The 20,120-nt window shown below is 39.7% G+C and overlaps 1 protein-coding gene across 4 annotated transcripts in view; it reads left to right on the top strand.

Annotated features, from left to right (window-relative positions):
* The window catches only part of kaznb (kazrin, periplakin interacting protein b), a 109,991-nt gene that overhangs the window by 71,970 nt on the left and 17,901 nt on the right, over window positions 1–20,120 (top strand). For all 4 annotated transcript variants that reach the window (XR_004105317.2, XM_031301593.2, XM_031301591.2 and 1 more), the window contains exon 5: window positions 13,495–13,602. Coding sequence is in view for 3 of the 4 variants with exons in the window: in XM_031301593.2 (XP_031157453.1) it covers window positions 13,495–13,602 (108 nt within the window). In the remaining variant the exon portion in view is untranslated. The remainder of the gene's footprint in view (window positions 1–13,494; window positions 13,603–20,120) is intronic.

Here is a 20,120-nt window from a genome sequence, read left to right as displayed (position 1 = left end):
GTCACTTCAACTCTGTCCCTGGAGAGTTCACTGCCTCCGGGAGACCCAGGACCTGAATACTTGTTGTTTCAGTGTTTGCTGTTTCTATGTCATGGTGTCATAATGATCTGTGGAAAACAGAAATTAATGTTTATAGATCTGGTTTTGAAAATGTCTCATTTCCTTTCGGCTCTTACTGTTTGACTATGTTTAAGGGACGTTATGGCTCTCCGTTACAGGCTGCCCTGCAGGGCATCGACAGTATGCATCTCAGAGCTTCTCTGCTCTTTTTACTGCAGTTACTCTCCTGGGAAGTGGCCCCAGCGGATCGAACGGATGGTGCTCAGTGACGCAGAACCAACCGGGGGGTTACAGTAGAGGGGCAGGAGAGGAATCTAAATAATCATGAGGAATAAAAATCCTAAGAGAGAAAGAACTAGATGAGTTGAGGGATTTGGGGGCTTTAAAACTTTGAGAAGAGGTTGATTGATGAAGGAGGATGCGGGAAGAGAGGGCAGTTAGAGAAAGCATAGGCGGTTGGACTCTTTCTCAATTTTAGTGTTGGCGGTGACATAGGAAAAGTCAGGGCGGATAACGAGTGTACACACTGACATACGGAGAGAAATTGCTTGCTTTCCTCTCAGCGGTTTCAACTCATATAGCTAATGAGATGACATCAATCACTCAGTGGACCACTAACACAGTGGGCTGTTGTCTGAACTTGTGATATGCAGTATCACACAAACGGTCAGCTTCCTGGACAGGTGGAGGAGCTTTTTGGACTGTTGCCTATTCAACCTGCTTCCTATCAGTAATTATAATTACAGCCTGCAGCAATAGTGCAGGGAAACAAACAGAGTAAGGATGCAAAAAGCACAGTCTGTAAACTATAGCCTACCACTGTGAAAGACATCAGGATAGTGCTAAAACAGCACGACTCTTACAGACCATATTCTCCATATCTTATAAATGCTTGTATGTTACAGAAACCTATTTAATATCTCATTTTCCTTGATATCAATAAATCTGTCTACTGTGACCAGTCGAGTTGGGTGAGAAAGCCAACAGAGACAGGACATCTAAAAAAGATGATCAATATTGATCCTATTTGGATCTGAAACGTGGTTCCATGGTGCTGGAATACAACAAATACCATTCAATTACAGTAAATAACAGGATGACATTTAGAGTTATTTAAAGGCCTTTCGCACCCCCACAGGGATTTTCACTTATTCTGGCTGATTAGACTAAAGGTATAAGTTATCCGCCTTAATAGAGTCAGAAAGATGTCGAACACAGTCTATAGGTCAACTGTGTGTGTGCAGGGCCTTTAAGATCACATAAAATTGAATCAATGCACATATCATATAGATACAGTACATGTCTTACTCATGTCTCTTATCTATCTTCTTAAAATAACAAATGATATGGCAATACTATTGCAATTATTTCTTTATACGTACTTCAATATTTAGTATATCAACACTGGGATAACAAACCCTGCAACATTCATTCACAAAGGACACTTTACAAAAACTATGTTATGCCTGAATGTAAGCTAGGTCAATAACCCTACATGTATACATGACTTAAACACACACCTAATGCAAAATAGCCAACATACTATGTACTGTCCGGTATTCCAAACATATTGCCAATTACAGCTAATAACAACAAACACGTCTAACAAGGCAACAATCATGTTTCACAAACAGTGGAATAGTTGAATTGACTTTGCAGGTGTTGCAACTTATTCTGTGACCTGCCTCGGTTCCACAAAGTAGCTACAGCCACCGTTAGATGAACAAGCCATTTCTGTCTGTGTTTTTTGAAAGTAAGAATAATTGCAAAAAAGCACAAAAAATTGCCATTTTAAACTGATCTTAATTAAAGGGGAGGATGTAAGTAGAAAAAATAAGGACATTATTTCTTTGAACAAACTCCACAACCCTGAATAAAATAAACCAAAATGTTAAAACTAGAACTGTACAGAGGTGTCAAAAGTATTCACATTCATTACTCAGGTAGAAGTATAGATACTAGGGTTTAAAAATACTTCTGTAGAAGTTGAAGTATCAACTCAAGCTTTTTACTCAAGTAAAAGTGTAAAAGTACTGGTTTCAAAACAAAAACAAATGATATCAATATGCTTTTTCAAATTAGATGGCTAGTTTTGGAAACAATTAGCTCGTGGTACTGGGGTGCGCAGAGCTTGCAGCGCATTCGAAAGGAGTTGTTTTTGCATCCAACCATTTCAAAAAATTCTTCCAGGTACGGCCAGGGATGTAGAAGGGTTGGCTGGTCTTCCTGGCTACCAACCTCCTCGCTGGTGCTTGGTTGGGACATTTCGCTCGAGTTCTCTTGAGTCTCTGCTACGGACATCTTCGTACTATGCTACATATGTCTGCTATTTCCTTGCTGGAGTGTGATGTGATTTGTGTCATGTGCAGGTGCAATGGATCGCGTACAAACCAATAGGGTGTCAGAATGGTATATGTTTATACTTCTCATCCAACCACAATCAAATTCACTCTTATCCGGATGGCGCGATTTATCTGGATAGTTTTTTTTTTTTTAATGATGACAAGCCGGAATGAAAACAAGCCAAACTGAAATAGGAGTAACAAGGCTATTTTTAAAATGTAAGGAGTAGAAAGTACAGCTAATTGCGTGAAATTTGTACTTAAGTAAGGTAACGATGTATTTGTATTTCATTACTTGACACCTCTGCAACTGTAGGTATGAAAATCCCGAAATTGGTAGATTGTGAAGTGTACTTATTGCCAAGAAGTGTGTGGTGTGTGTATGACATGTGCATGAAGCACTGTGGTTAAGTTAGTAAAACTTAGCTGAGGTGCTAATTAGCACTTCCACTGCCATCCCACTAATTACAGTCTAATGTAGGCTGAAGCATTGACAGAGAGGATGATTAGATTTTAAATGTGGATGCTCTGCTTCACAGAACTCATCTCTTCGCTGGTCTCTGATGCAGTAGGAGAGGAGTAAGTGGTCAACTCCCTTCTCGAGATTGGGTCCCTCGCAGAGACATTAGTCATTCTGAGCGGTGCATACTGCTGAGCGAAAAGCTGATTCAGGTTCTTATAGAACTGTAAGGTATTGCAAAACGAAGGCAATGACCTTAAAGACTTTAGCAGCTATTGTAACACTAGCTGTGAGTAGAAGTCATGGCATGGATAGCTTACTGGGTCATTTTTCATTTGCTGAATTTTTTGCCATTATTGTAAAACTCACCACCACAATGGGTAATTCATCACCTCACCAGAGTGATGTGATTCTTTGTAATGTATTTCTTCCTCCAGGGATAAGAGAGTGACTTTACTATTTGTATTTCTCACACTCGTACGTCCCTTCTCTATCGAAGTGTATTGCGTAATTCACGTGTAGTAATATGAGTAATGACTGGCGGGATGGATTGCACTAGGTGTGAAGGATTTCTGCAATAATCTAAGTATTTCTAACACCCTTCTGACCAGGTCCAATTCACTGCAGTGCTAAATTGACTGCTAACAACAAAGTGTTGAACAAGCTTCAAAGCCACCATGATATACTGACGCACTTTGTGGAGATCGGCTATATTTAGGGTCAGCGTTCAATTTAGTTGAACTTTGGCAACTATGTGGACACCTATGGCTTGCGCAGCTGCCTGAAAAAGCACAGATGCTCTCTGAAATATTTGACATTGCTCTGCACAATGTTGAATTTGGACTCATTGTGTGAGAGCCCTGTTAAGCTAAATTCCAGCCTTTACCTAGTGGTGGAACAGCTAAATCGCTTTAAACATTTATTTGTTTCCATGGCAGTCAAGGTACTTAACATAACGATAACATGTTGTTGACCGCAGGGCTTGTGCAAAATTTCTTCAGTGCCACTTGAGAAAGCACTTGGGTGTTGGAGATGAGTAGATGAGATTGCTTCGTTTTTTGTACAGCTGTGTGTCTGTTTTTTACATTATTTTTGTAGTTTCCTTGTGCTATTTATTTACAGTATTTACACAGCTTTTTGTAATTGGGGATGAGTCTAGAGTAAAATAAAGCCAGAGACAAGTTTTACCTTCAGGGAAAATCAAGTATAATGATCTGAATCAGACATTCATGTATTCATCACCCCTGCTGGTATAATAATACAAGCTGGGGAGTTGTAATACCAAATAGGATAATTTTATGAATTGTATTTCTCAAATTTAAAAGGGGTCTACTTGATTCATTAATTATTTCACAGGAAAATTGTGTCAAGATCACAGACCTACTAGTAAATTTGTTCCTTCTGAATGCATGTTTTCACGTCTGTCATAATCATTGTGTGTCTGCCAGTTTAAGGATCATTACAGCAAGAGAACAAATTTGACTAATAGCTTGAGACTTTGTTGTTGGGTCCAACATACCAGCACTTTTTTTCATATCTTACTTGATGCCAGGAGCACAGCATGGCTTTTGTGTTCCCTCTGCTTTTCTCCTGCAATTAGCAACTGTAACAGTAGTGGTAACTCTAGCAGCCAAGCGCTGTTTATTATATTATAACAAGAGCAAGATATGGCAAAGCACAATAGCATCTTTTAATATCAATAAAACATGTACCAATTTATTTTTGCTCCAGCAGAGGTATGGTTGCTAGGTTTGAGTTAAGCCTTGCTGTATTGAGTTGTTGTACATTGCAGATGATATATCATTCTGTAAGCTGTATGTTAGCTGGTAGAGCTGGCAGTGCGGGTTCCTGCGTTGGTGATTCCCATCCTTCCATCAGGCTTGTCGGTCCAGTGAACATGGTAGTCTTAGTTGTATTATTCACACCTTTACCCAGCTTCTCTCTCAGTCAGCACTTTATGCCTCACATACTACTATAGCTAGCTATTATACTGTAGCAGCCCTAACAGAACATCAATGCGCTCTGTGTGTTACGCCCACTCACTCCAAGGGCTGCGTTACTGTGTTGTATTATTCGGCTTGATGAGTGGTGAAGGTTTCCCCAGGAGAAGTAGCTCTGCTCTCCCACTGGAGCCCTTTAATCTTTCATTATGGTGATGTTTTTTGAGTTGCCATTCCTCTTTCCTCGCAAACTCTGCTTTACCTCACAAACAAACTATTAATTCACCTTATGGTTGTGATGACTGTGTGGAAAAAGATGGACCACTTTAAGTCTTCTCAACAATTTTCAACCAAGACTCCCCCCTCCAGCTGTCTTTTGGAGCTAGGCAGATGATGCCCGGGCTGTCCTCTGTCCCCAGTCCTGCTGTCCAGAGAGGAAAGGGTCCCTCTTGGATCCTGCAGAGGCAGCTTGGATGGGTGTGGCAGGACTGGCTTGTGTGAAAAGAGCGTTAATCAATTCCCAGGCCCATAAGGCGATAGAGGTCAGCAAAACATCTCACATTTTCCAAATGTCCCTGGCTCCCCGCACACTTCGACAATATTAAAGAGCTGAGGCCAGGCTGGCTGCTGCATCATCGCAGCTTTTACCAAAGGCAGGAAATGCCTTGGCACAAGGAGTTGGATGAATTTTTTTGTTGTGTCAGTGCTGGATTTCTTCCAGGCAGATATTTCTGCTTAATCTTCACTTTAAATCCTCCCTCATCTAGCTTTTTCTGGTCCGGCAAAGCCTATGGTTTATGGCAGGGTGGATGATGCCCTGCAATGACCAGCTGTGACCCACAGTATCAACCAGATGAGCCATAAAGTCTGTGTGTGTGTGTGTGTGTGTGTGTGTGTGTGTGTGTGTGTGCGTGTGCGCGCGCCAGCTCACAATTGAGTACGAGAGGGATTTTGTGTGTATCGTTGTGTATTGTTCTCTTGTGTACATACATTGTAATTGTTATGACCTTTTAGAGCTGGCATAGAAAGAACTTCATCTCCTTTCGATTTTTCCTTTTATTTATTTAATGTTAAAGTCTAACTTTTTTTTGGCAACACCACAGTGCAGTTTTCTTCGCTTATACATTTGGAAATATGTTATACATTAGTGTTATATTATGAAATTGTTTTGTATTGACATCACATATTTTCTGTGGACTAATTCAGTTTGTTCTCCACCACTGTGGCAGAGGACAGGCCCATGCCAGTCCAGCTGAACCTTGAGCTAACTATGGTGCTCTTCGAGGAGGCTGTGTTGGATTAACTAGTGTACAACCAGTGGTGGCTACTGTAATCCTCCGGGGTTACAGAAACATCTATTATCTAGGCCATAATGGATTCCACAATTTTCACTGGTTGAGCCACATTGATAATGATTACAAATGCTTGATGTACTGTCCTACATCTGTCCTATGTCTACATCTATGAGGTAGCCAGCATGAAGGATGATGTGACTTTTTTTTGTATACATATTGCTTATCATTAAGCTCTAGTCCCTTACTATTCCAGTTTGGCAGGTCAGTCCCACTGTGCTTATTCTTCAGCCAGCATAAATCATCATACCAGTCATATGGGATGATGCATAACTACTGACTCCAGGTAAGGCATCATCCCATAACCTTGTTTTCCTAATGGTATTGTTATGAATAATCAGCTGAGGTACTTTCTGCTCTCTTGAGCCCTTCACCTGTTTTGGTTTCAGCATAACAACATAGTGGTAGTCAGCGTAATCACAGGGTTGAGCTCTGCAATGCTGATATTGTTATCAGCAGGTTTGGCATGTGATGCAGAGTTAGTGATTCAAAGGATGCTGATTCAAAAGTTCCCCTATGTACTTATATTGAATACAAAAATGATATGACTTAATTGCAGTGCTCAAGAATTTCTCCTTTCAGTTGACATGTCAGAAGGTAGTTTTGTACTATTATGTATATCATTTTCTTCCGGCATCATTTAATTAGCATTTTAATTGCATTGACCCTATGTGATATAAATAAAATGCCTCTATCTTCGTAACTTTATATCAGTGTATATTGTGATGTTTTCTGCAAAATCAGTTAAGAAACTTAGGGACTGTATGAAAATGATTAGGCAGGAGAGGAGGGCATTTTCTTCTTTTGGCTGAAGTTAGGGTAGCGTGAGGTTTTAGGGAGAGCAGGTGAGGGTCTTTTTTCTTTTTTTCTCATCCTACATTTATTATTATATTATATCAGCCATCCTTTGAAATATAGCTGTTAGTTAAATACATAAAAGTTACATAAAAGTAACACACAACAACAAAAATGGGTCATAAAATTGCACCTTGCCATATGCAGTTTTGTCTCTTTATCAGGGTTTTATTAATGTGTAAATAAGAAGTTCCATTAAGATTTCAAGGGGAGGGTGTTCCAGTTTTTTAAAGTCAAGTGGTAGGTTAAAAGAAAACATTAATAACCCTGCCTTGTTTTTTTACAAAATGAAACCGAATTGTACCTCATTCGTACGTCACTTTGGAAAAATCCATCTGCCAAATGGATAAATGTAAATAAGGTTCAGCCCCTCTCACCAATCATTGTCTTACAGTCCTTTATGGATAAAGTAACCAGATGGAAATATGTGTTCTATTCTAATCCAGTAAATTGCATAAGTGACAAATGACTGATTTTAACGTATTAAAAAAAATCCACAGTTGCCATGTAACTGTTCTGCTCAGTGATTTGCAACATTAGCCACAATGGCCTTATACATCCTGAGATTTTAAAGGGATAGCAACCCCTCATAAACAGTATGGACACATTTATATCATCATGGAATATATTTTTTTATTGCCCATCTCTCAGTCCTGTAATTCAAATTCTGCAGTTACAGCTTAACAACACTGAACAGGACTTCCCGAGGTTTGTGAGTGCCTCTGAGCACACTCCACCTCTCTACATGTTGTTTTTAAAATCCTTCCTTAATTTTGTCCTTTGACACTGAAATCATTAGAGCGAGAGAAATGCAACATGACTGCAGACTGCTGAGCTGAGCAACTCCAGCCATAGCACCAGTAACCCTGGACACTCGTCTTCCTCAAGCAATTTCTCCTCATTGATGTAATGGATGTGTCCCTGAACGGGCTTTTCTTTGCACATGTTTCCTCAGGGCAGGCTGCTGTTGTGCTCTTAATGGCAGCATACAGACAGAATCCAGAGGCTATGGATCACAGCAGCCAAGGAGAAGCCTTTCAGGCCTAATGTTCTGTGAGCACTGGGGGTATTGATTCACTATGTCATGTATGGTTATAAACACAGATTAATAGACAGTAAGTTTTCAGCTCCAGGCAAAGTGAAATATTAAAGGGATGACATTTTGCTTCATTGTTTTGGCTGCATATTTGGGTTGTATAATAGAGATGTGATAGCTCGACCTTCGATATACAGCATAAAGTCTTTCAATCTGTCCCTCGGGAGAAATCTATCTATTGCTTTTCTTATGGTATAAAGAGTGTGTTGAATACTAAGTCAACTGTTCCCCAAAGTATTTCACTTTCTGTTGTTAAATAATTATTTGACACATTTACGGCCTGTGTTTATGGAGGCTTCAATTTGTCGTTTTCTGGTTTAACACAATATTTTGATTTCTGATTTAATATCTAGATGCCATCTCGTTGCCATCTGTGTCAAAGGCTGCGAGTGGAGATGCATTGTGCAGTCGGAGTGCCTTTTCAGCATTCTGTACACTGGGATTTGGATGAGCTCCATGTGTCTGTGCCTGATAATACCAGAAGCAACCTGTGAGCGCTGGGGTCAGGGATGAGCAGTCTCCCTTGTGAAATATTCAAACACTAAATATCTCAACCAAACTCAATCCCGTTGTCTTAGTGTAACCAGGCAAGGTGTTCTGGCTCCATCATGTGCCAAAGGTTAGAAACCCAGAGGCATCATTTAGCTTTGTTAATGTATTCACTGTCACTGTGAAATTCCATTTAGATAGTGTTTCAAATTCTTCTCACATTATGGCGTGCCAATTTAAATGCAAGAGAGGAAATAATAGAAATTTGAACACTATGGTTATTGTCATGCCAATGGGGAATAATTACTGTGTACCACAGAAAATGGTTAAATTCTTCAGGGCTTTAAAAAAAATTTAAAAAATGGGCTATACATTTTAGAACCATTATGTCATTTTCCCCGTAAAACATCTCAACTCCTTTTTTAGTGTGTTGCTTAAGCTTTTCACCACCGCTTTTTTTCTATTACTTTTTTCATATATATTGTCTTACATAATACATAAAATAAGCAATTAACAAAACAATATCCCTCAGTATCTGTTGCAAAGGCTTTGAATTGCTGTATTTTAGTGTGCACCACAACCCCCAGTCAACACTATAGCTCTCCTCCCCTCACAAAAACCTTTTAGTAGTTGAGAATATTTGGAAACAATACAACAACACATTACGTGACATTTTGTTTTGCAAGGACTGCTCTGATAGCCGATCACCTCTCAAAGCTAGCATGCTCTTTCACACACACACACACACACACACACACACACACAGCCTGGTAATTACAGCAGTCATTGTAAATTGTACATGTTTGTCTCTCAGAATGATACAACCCGTACAGCCGTGTTATTGCACTCAGCAGGACTGTGTTTGAGGGTGTTGTGACTGCACAGTAACATGGTGATGTTCCTTTCCTTTACAGTGCGATGACTGATACAGGAATGAATGTGTCTACTGCCTGCATGATGGACTGAATGCCAGTGTAATTAAAGGTTGGCTGAGGGTGGGCAATGATTAGCTGTCTGCGCACCAATGATAGTTCCCTCCTATTTCTGCTTACATACCCACTCTGACTCCCACCGAGTGTTTGTCTCCTCGTTCCATCATTTCCCATACATGTCGTCTGCATCTCTCAGCTCAGTGTTAGCTAGTTGTGTCAGATGTTTGGATAGCCTCTCTGACTTCCTACTACACATGGGAGTGTTTCTGCAGTCACACACTCAGCATATTCTCATTAATAACTAGTGGGTGTTTTCCCATGTGATGCTGTCAGGGCTGTGTTTTTCCCTTGTCGTCTGTAAGGGAGTCTCTTACATTTTTTAAAAGATGGTAAGAACAGTTTTAAAGGTGCTGTAGGTAGGATTGTGAAGATCCAGGACTTAGCCAAAAAATTGGAACATTGACAACTTCTCAGTCCCTCCCCCTCTTTCTGCTAAAGCCCAAAACGGTCTCCTAAGCCCCTCCCACCACAAGGGAGAATGAATGTGTGTGCATGAGCAGTGATTGACACACAGTTAGACATCCCCCCTGGCCCTGATTGGTGCATCTGAACAGGGAGCAGTGGATTTTTGCAAATCGCACTACAGGCAGGAGGTGGTGCCAGAGGAGCCAGATTTTTTTTTTTATTACCTGCTTCATGTAGTTCTACTCGAACATAGGGTCAGTTTCAGCAAATATGACAGAAAGTTAGTTTTATAAGTCTTACCTACTGCACCTTTAAGTCCAACATATATGAAAATGCATATTTTTGCTACAGTAATATAGATCTGCTGTGTAAATGACATATCATGTTTTCTCATTGGAGGAAAATAAACACAAAAGGGAGAAAAGGGAAAAGGTTACATTTAATATTTTTTGTTGTACTAAGGTTCCCTGTCTGTGCATCCACCAGTCGGTGTGTCATCGAGAATCCATCTCTGCAGATGGAGAACTTATTTGCATTTAGCCAATCAAAAGGATTCTCTTTTCTTTTTTTTTTATCATTTTTGCATCATGTGGTGCTGTCCCTGTCAATAATATCATAGGGCTGTGTATTGGCAAGAATCTGGCGATACGATACGTGTCATGATACATGGGTCACGAGTCAATATATTGCAATATATTTCGATACTGTGCGTAACGCGATTATATAAGTATAATTTTAGAAAAACTAATATTTAAAAAAGACATGATGTTCATAGAAGTCAAAGAAGTTTACTTTAGGTAAACAATTCAGTACACAGAAAATCAAACTGCCAGTTTGGAATTGTGGTTCACAGGTTCTTAGTGAGCAAATTTTTATATGCTAAAGTAGGCCAAAGTTCAGCCATAGCTACATTGTTAGCTTCTAGCAAAAAGTCAGGCACTGCTAGGTACTGTTAGGCGTGGACACTAGTGGTGCGTCTCAGATAGCCATCTAGCGGTAGGGGGTTTAAACACAACATAAACGTGAACCACTGTCTTACATGAATATTTTTGAATGTTTAAAAAAAAAAAAAAAATTCCTTTCCTTTCCTTTTTGAAAATCGATACAGTATTGCAAAATAAAATATCGCGATACTCAAGTGTATCGATTTTTTCTTACACCCCTACAATATCAGCTTATCACTAAGTAGAATTCATCCATCATTAATGTAATTAAATACACCTGTGACATGTCAAAATGTCTTGTGTGGGAAATTAATTATTATTTTTGGTGGAGTTAATGTAAATATAGAAATGCAAAGTGACCTACCTTATTTTTTAAGGTAGTTCATTTTGATAGATATTCCCGTCTGACAGAATGGGACACATCAATTTAAAGCACGTTTGTATTTCACTGGTAGCTCAACCTGAGAGAGCAGCTCACAATGTCAGATCCCCCGCTCAACTGTCAAACACACATAACAACTTGCCTCTCCAGGGGGCATTTCAGGATATATTAGTAAAACATTTTTTTTACTTTAAAACAATACATATTTCACCTTAGCATGACTTTTAAGCACAAAAAGGATACATTTTTCTCATTTCAGCTGACTTTTATAGTAATTACCATTTCATATGAACATAACAGACAGGATTAATAAAAGATGCTAAAACTCCTACAGATTGTTTTGGCACTGGTTGAGATCACAGTCAATATCCTGTTGTTTGTGTTTTTGATCAGTTAGGTTACAGATAGACCTGCACAGCTTGGCCTCATCATTTCCATAACCTTTAACCTCTAACAGCAAAGGTTCAACCAGGCAGAAAAGAGGTGACCGATATATTGCCCACTCCTCAGGATATACCTCTCTAGAGCACATTCGTGTACTCTACAGCACTGACACAGACACAATGACGGGGCATTTTCCCCTCGAAAAACAATGGGCCTCAAAACTCCCCTTCAAAATAGGAGCGTGTTCGTTAAATGAAACACACATATCCTAATACATCGTGATAATTATGGTACATTGTTCATTTTTGCTCATTTGGCATGCTGGTCAGAATAATGACATTTTTAAACAATGGCGTCCCAAACCAGGCTGTATGTTACGGCCGTAAATGTATGTATTAACTTCTTTATTTTTAAGTGCACAAAGCGTCAACACCTTCAACTAAGTGCTGGAATAGATGGTCTGTAAATTTGTCTTACTCTCTCTCTCTCTCTCTCTCTCTCATTATTTTAATGGCCTTAAAGCGGCCGGGCTTGAGCCTGCCCGCCCAATCTCCATATTAAAGGAAAAGGCCAGCTTAACAACACCTAAACAGGTATCGACAGGTCAGGAGGATGGAGGAGGGAAATACCATAACGTCATTAAATTGAAACCGTCAAAATATGCAGATTAGGAAGGAGATCATTGTTGAGGAAGAATGGTTGTGCAGATGATACTGCTCAGAGGGCACCTGAGGGTAGACGTTGAGTGCTGTTCTCATGGACGAGTTTTCATGGTTAAACAGGTTTCTTTTAAACATTGCATTTGCACGTATACAGGAGGTGCTCTCACACCTTCATTTGGCATGAAATCCAACATTTTAGCGTCAGAAGCATTTATAAGAGCAACAGAATTACTTTCAGTTTGAAGATTACAGATCAATAGCGGCATCTGAAGCCCTCTTCAAGAGGAAATCATTTCCATTACAATGCCATGGTATCTGCTCTACAAAATCATTTCCCGGCACAGCAAAGATATTGCTGCCTCCAATAATCGTTGTTTTTTAATAGCATTTCATGCTTTACACATGGAGGTGAAGGATTTAGAAAAGGAAGTGAAGGAAAAGCAGTGGACAGGGGGGTGTCCACTGCTTGATGATTGTAAATCAGATATTTGCTCTCTTACTCCATTTTCTTTTTGCACTCTGCAAAGAAATTACTAAGTGAGAGTAGAGAAAATGTTGAATAGATGAGCCTCAGTTACTGGAGCTCTCAGAAGTCCTTGATCAGTGTCATTAGCTGAATGAATAGAGCTAAAGATGTGTCAGTGGAGTATTGTGAAATCGCGTAAATGGATGTATTTTATTTGAATATAGAAGAGACAAAGATAAGCTGTGAAAAATTAAAACGAAGTGGTCTAAAATAAGGCTTAAAGGAGTAAAAAAGTTTGCCAAACATTGTAAAATAATGAAAAGGCTTGTATAATTACTACAGTGTTTGTGTTGTGTACAGCGTTGCTTCGTTTTTGCTTTCAAATGCCGATCACAGCTGCAGCTATTAGGTAGGACAGATTCATATTTGCAACGTGTCTGAGTGCTCAGGAGTGCGTGCCGAATTGATCATGTCAGAATGAATCATATGATTTAACAGGCCTGTTATAGCTACACAACTGTGCCCACACAGTGTTAGTATGAGCCCAACATATAACAACAACCTGGCTGTGTGAATAAGAATAAGACGTTTTGATGAGAGAATATACATTTGATTCATCTGATGTTGCGCATTTAAATTTATTGTTAATTTCTTCCACCTTGCAGATCCATCAATGCATCACAGACAGAAGACAGTGGTGACAGACATGTGCTACCCGACAGAGATATCCAGCCTGATGGACTTTGGCACCCCAGACTGCTCGCTAGGCAAAGGTACGGTGTTGCTCGAAAATACAGTGTTGCCTTGGTGACGGCAGGAAATGTGCACAGAGATTTATCCTGGCAGTTAAAAGACACAGAGCATTTAGCTTGACGGGAGGTTAACACCGGCCGGCGCAAAGGCCTGCGCAGGCTAAGAGTGTGAGAACAATCAGATAACAGCTCTTGGTGCCTGGGCAGGAGGGCCTTACAGTTCACCGCAGACTTTGTTTGATCTAAATAACATGTTTTGTCACCCAATGCATAAGACTGTGATACTGATTGACTTCTTGCCAGAGAAAATCACTTACTTTGCAAATTGCTTTAATCTGAATAGAGCTTTGTTGAAGTTCACCAGAGTTGTATTGTAATATGCAATTATTACATCTCAGCAAGGCCACTTATTTTCTTCAATCACTGTCATGGATTTGACAAATAAAATGTTTTATAGAGAGGCCTGTGTTGCTCAGGATAATAGTCTCTCAATCTCTAGGGTGTAGTTATCAAACCTGCCAGCATGTAATAATACACACCACAAAAGGTATTGATCATAAATTGTCTATTGATCGCATCTGTAGTGTTGTCCTTTTCTTTTTCTCATCACAATGACTGCTATTATTCTCTATTTTTCTCACACTGATGCCAAACCCGGGAGTCTGCAGTGTAATTCCCGTCATAATTGTAATTCCAGACTTTTCATCCTATCTAGCCCCTTGAAGCTTGCAGAGCCTGCTCAGCAGCTATTAGACAGGCTTCATGTCATTTCCATCAACAGTGGGCAGCGACAGTGGTGACCTCAGTCACTCATTCTCCTTCTTCCCACAGTGCCCACTACTGCTTTCAGTCTCCCTCCTCCTTTTTTTCCATCTCTTCTTCTCTCTCAAGGCTAGCTAAAATCGTAATGCCGCTCCGTCCCGGCTCTCGATCAACACTCCCCAGCGCTTATAATGCAGACTGACAGGTCAACCGTGTGCAGCTGAGAGAAGGGAGAGCAATACAGTGGAGGGTAGGAAAAAGATGGCCTTTAAGGATTTATTCTGTGAGCAAAGCAAATTAATGACATAGTGATATAGGGAGTTATCCTGAAGAATAAGGACACTGAGGAGTGGAAAATTTCAGACTGAAGAACTGTCAGGATAAAGCAACGCTGGGAATAAGATTCAGTGTAGCTGAGAGGCAGGCTGCAGCGTGACCTTGGAATTATTAAGTGCTACATTTGGTCAAAATTTTCTTATTCATGTAAAATGCTATAGCTCTTTGGACAAGTTAAACACAGCTAGGGTCCTACAGGTTCACATTTTAATCTAAGTGGGTACAGTTAGCATATGTAAATGGCTCTATAACAGTGATCTTCTTATTTGAATAGCTTAGTATTCTATGCAAAAAAGGTATGTATAAAGGCTTTAGGCTGCCCTACAAGTTAGTGTAGGCCCAGTTTAATATGCAACTTAATTTTATAAAATATATGTAATATATGTATGGGTCCCTATATGTAATATATGTATGGGTCCCTATATGTAATATATGTATGGGTCCCTGCTCCTCCTTCTTTCAGTTAAGGGGTCCTTGGCTTAAAAAACGTTGAAGACCCCTGCTCTATAAGATATTATAGCTGTAATACTACAGTGATGATGACCAGCACAGAAAAACATGCATTTGCATTATATGCATTACCTTCTAACAATGTGTTGATTGTGCTGCTATGGGAGAGTTAGGGTTTCAATCTTTTGTCCCAGCTCTGATCAGTCAGAGAGAAATGAGCCTGGCAGTAATCTTTGAGGTGTCAGCGTGTGATTGACAGATCCATTGCCCCATGTGACAAGTATCTGGTATATCTGATCTGTGGACGGAGCTGAAACACTGAGCGTCAGCCTCTGACAGGCAGGACAAATGGCACGCTTGCTCTGAACTGCTGTCACATCTTTAAGTGCAAGAGGTTTAACTTGTCTTTCTCTTACACACAAATGCACACACACAATGCCTACACTTGTGCTTTAGTATGGTAGTTATGGCACTCAAGTGCTCATAAACCAAAAATTCCATTATAAATTTATATCCAGCCGGGCTCTGCTGCCTGAATTAATTTAGTTGCAGTCCTATCTGTTTTCCTCATACCACCTGTACCTGCCTAAGGGTTTCAGGCCTAAAATGCCCTGTCAGGCAAACTGGACAAGCCTTAACCTTATTTACTCTGTCTGCACACATCTGAGTTCCCATCTAACATGACATAGAGTATCCTTACTCAGACAGGCAGAAGAGACGTCCATGGAAAAATCCCCGGAGGGTTAAAGATAAAATAATAGAGCTCTTATTAATAATCCAATCCAAGTGTGTAGAGCTAATTCGGTTTGGTTAGAAGCATGAACTTCATATCACTTCACTGCTGTCATGATCCATTTTTGAGGGGTTTATGTTGAAGTTTACACTCACATTTTTATTCAGTTTACATTCCTACCTCCTCTGGCCAAAACACACATTCACATTCAGGAAGTGAGTAATGTAAACTCATGTAGGCTACAAAGGCACTGTGGGCTCAGAGGGAGTGCATAGCTTTCATACAGAGGGGAGTATTGTTCTCTGTTCAGTCGCAGAGTGTAATTGCACACGCTGTCCTCTGATAGCTCTCAGCCATCAGGTGGAGGGAGAGCTCCACTGACTCACCTGGTTTATTACCTGAGGCTTGAGTTGCAGTTTGTATTCCCCTCCCCCTCCTCCTCCTCAACTCGTTTGTACACTAGGGGGTAAAAGATGAAAAGCAGGAGTGGGCGTGGGATGAAAGTTGTCCTGGCTGCCACAGGGCGTGTCACTAAGCAGGTACATAGAAAGAAAGGAGTAGGAAATGTAGCTGAGTTGCTCTCAGGGGAAGACTTCCTGGTAACCTGTCTGGGTGGAGCCTCACCAAGCAGGGCTGGGAGCGGCCGGTTGTGGTGGTGCATTGTGTGCGTTGGTTTGAATGGTGTGTGCACTGGTCTGTACGTATATGTGTGTTTTCTTTAATTTCACCTGCTATGAGAGCTAACACCACAGTTGACAGTGGAGCCGAGTGGAGCCTGTGCCGAGGAGGACATGAGGTCCGAGAAGGAGGAGGGGAAGGCCGGTGAGTGACATGTAGAAAAGGAGATACAAGGGGAGGAAAGACGTTGTTTGTGTATAATGGAGGAGTAATGTGTAGGCCATAAAAGTGGCTAGCGTCAGGGGAGGGGGTGTTTGTGAGCGGGCTTAAGTTCACATGTGTGTATGTGTGCCTGCCTGCATTGATGATTGTATGAGAGAAATTTAAGTGTCACAAGGAAAATGTGTGATACAAATGCAGTGGTGGGAAGTACATTTATTCCAGTACTGTGCTCAAGCACAAATTTAAGGTACTTACCACATTTTAGAGGGAAACCTTTTTACTACAAAACATTTGATCAGTTTATGAAATATAATACATTGTGATAGAGTACCCAACAACATGTGAAGTAGGGTTGCAACAATGATTACATTTATTATTGATTCATCTACCTTTTACTTTCTTGAATAATCAATGAATTATTTGCTCTATAAAAAGTCAGCAAGTGAGAACCCGAGAACCTTTGCCATTTTGTTCACAGTCACAAAAACACACTAATTTCCAGTATCTAAATACCTGCCAATTAGGTTTCTGACGATCAACTAATCAATAAATTAACAAATAGTTTGGGCTCTAATGCGAACTAGTCAAAATTAGCCCACCCTGAACAAGCTGCAGCATTGAAATGAATTGAAATGTTGTATTATTATTATTATTATTAGTAGTAGTAGTATTAGTAAACTAATTCAATGATTTGTCCCAATATATACATGATATAATAATATCCTGAAAACTGTTTACTTTTTATACTTTAAGTAAATGTTTATTAAAAAAAATACTACAGTATTTTGGTAAAATGTTGAATACTGGACTTTTACGTCTAATGTATTATTTTCACACAGTTTGATAATTGTTTGAGTGAAAAACCTAAGTCCTTCTTTTACCATGGTACATAGGTTTACAACAATATACACTGAAGGTTGTTTTACATGATTTTTTACATCAACTCTTTGGCATATTCCTTTATAGTAAGTACTGATTTATTTAATTCAATTCCATAACCGAAGCTAAATATATTGTTTTACTTAAGATAAGGACTAAATACTGACCTAGATATGACATGTTCATATGGATAACATGGTAATCTGTTAATCTTCCATAATCATTGTACATGAATGGAGGGATATTTGGTGAGATATTGTGCAGTACTTTAAACTTAGTCGCTTAGCAGACATTCTAAAGCTTGAGAGGAAATAGCTCTGAGGTACAAAAATAACTACATTGGCTGTTGTGTTTGGTTTAAGTAGAAACCAGACATATTGTTCAGTATGTGAAGATGCATTATGGGCAATTGAGGATGTAAAGAGAAGTCATAGCTATTTGAAGTCTATTAAAACTCACAGGAAGGGCCTCTGTTAGAGCTGGTTATCTTGTGTGTGTGTGTGTGTGTGTGTGTGTGTGTGTGTGCGTGTGCGCGTGCGTGCGTGTGTGTGTGTGTGTGCGTGTGTGTGTGTGTTGAGCTAATGTACTCTGCACACTGAGGTCACCACTCAAAACTGCAGAAGACAATGCTGCCCTACAAAGCAAAAAGGCAGTAACTACGCAGAGTGCAGAACTGAGAAAAATGACTTTAAAGTTATCCTGTCATCCAGCTAAGTAGTTGTAGGTAGATTATTGGACATGTGGCTGTTTTTGTTACTTTATATTAGCTTATTCATTGTACATATCAATCCTCATATTTAATTTGATATTTTACCCCTATTTTGCAGTTACTGTATTCTTGCTTTGTATTACTTACCAAAAACGTGGCACCATACCAAGGAAAAAGGCAGTAACTACAGATTCTCCAAAAACTATTTTGCCACAACTTGGGCTCTGGGTGTGTTAGATACACTGTATTTGAAATAATTGGAACCATTTGTTTTCCTGAACATGGATATACCAAAACCAAAACTAATTTGACTATTTTAGGTCAATATTTTCCACCCGGAAGCTGTTCTGGTGCTGAAACGGCTGCTAAGCTGTTATCAAGTTATCCTGTCATCCAGCTAAGTAGTTGTAGGTAGATTATTGGACATGTGGCTGTTTTTGTTACTTTATATTAGCTTATTCTTTGTACATATCAATCCTCATATTTAATTTGATATGTTACCCCTATTTTGCAGTTACTGTACTCATGCTTTGTTTCACTAGGGCTTTTTGCAGTTACTGTACAAACGACTACCATTTTTCTCCAAAACGACACACATTTGAGATAAGATGTTTTGTCACATAACAAAGGATGCCTTGAATGTCATGAAAATGATAATAACTCATTTTTGACCAAAAATGCAGTTACTGCCTTATTGTTTTGTAGGGCAGAATAAGTTTGCCGGTTGCACTGCAACAGACAGATGGTACCATCACTAAGCATCGCACTCCACAACCATAAGAGACAACATGTGGCATATCTTCATATAGGAGCATTATTTTGTTTTGTATTTTATAATAATTTCTCTTCCGTCTCTGTGTGAGCTGTAGCTACCCCGAGAGGATCATTATTATTTTTATCTGCAGTGTTAGACTGAATATTAATGAGATCAGAACAGGTTTTTATTGCCATATTTTACATGATTCAAACTCCTCAGTAAGGATTTTAAAGTTTCATACATATGCTTCAGTAGTAGCTCCAGCCCCTCATGCAGCTTGTGGAATTATCCTGCCATGTCCCAGGACATGAGGGAGGTTGTGTATTGAATCATGTAGATTTCCAGTTCTTCACAGACCAGATCCTGCTGTTTCGGACAGATGTTAAGTCCCCACTATAGATGCAACAGGGATAATAGTGCCTGTGGCATATTGGTCCTCAGTGGCTTATACAAGTTGGTCGAATTAATGGACCCATCCCTTTACTGATTACTCTGGTCAGCCAGTGTTTTGGAGATACTAAAGACCCAATTCCAGTGTTAGACCTTATGGACTTACAGACTTTGACACATGCTCCCACTAAGTCCATGAGGGTCAGGACTGTCCCACTGTGAAATCGGCAAGAGTTTGAGGGCTCTCAGGTCGACTTTTTTAGTCATTTATTTACATTTTAAATGAAGGCATTTTGGTGACCTCCAAATATGTTGAGTTGGTGAAACAATACTATTGTGCTTATTAACAGGAAATTAACAGCACTCCAATTAATTAAAGGAATAATTCGGCATTCTGTGAAATATGCTTACCGGTATGCACTTAAAGATTCTCATCTAACTCTCTGCAAGAAAGGCAAGAAAGTGAAAAAACATATTTTGCAAAATGTTTAACTATTTCTTTAATTAAATACAATATGAATATCTGCCTCACACCTTACTGCCCACAGAAATGCTTCTGTCCAGGTAACGTGATTTCATGAAGTACTTCTAAATTTGTCAGGAGACTTTCCTGCACTCAGGTTACAGTCTGTGAGGGTTCAGTCCTTAGTGCTGTTGGGGGGAGGGGCATTCCCAGACACGTC

The sequence above is a fragment of the Sander lucioperca genome, chromosome 6 (assembly GCF_008315115.2).
Source record: "Sander lucioperca isolate FBNREF2018 chromosome 6, SLUC_FBN_1.2, whole genome shotgun sequence".
NCBI lineage: Eukaryota > Metazoa > Chordata > Actinopteri > Perciformes > Percidae > Sander > Sander lucioperca.
The sequence above is the reverse complement of the archived record's forward strand: the minus strand, read 5'-3'. Positions and strand labels throughout refer to the sequence as shown.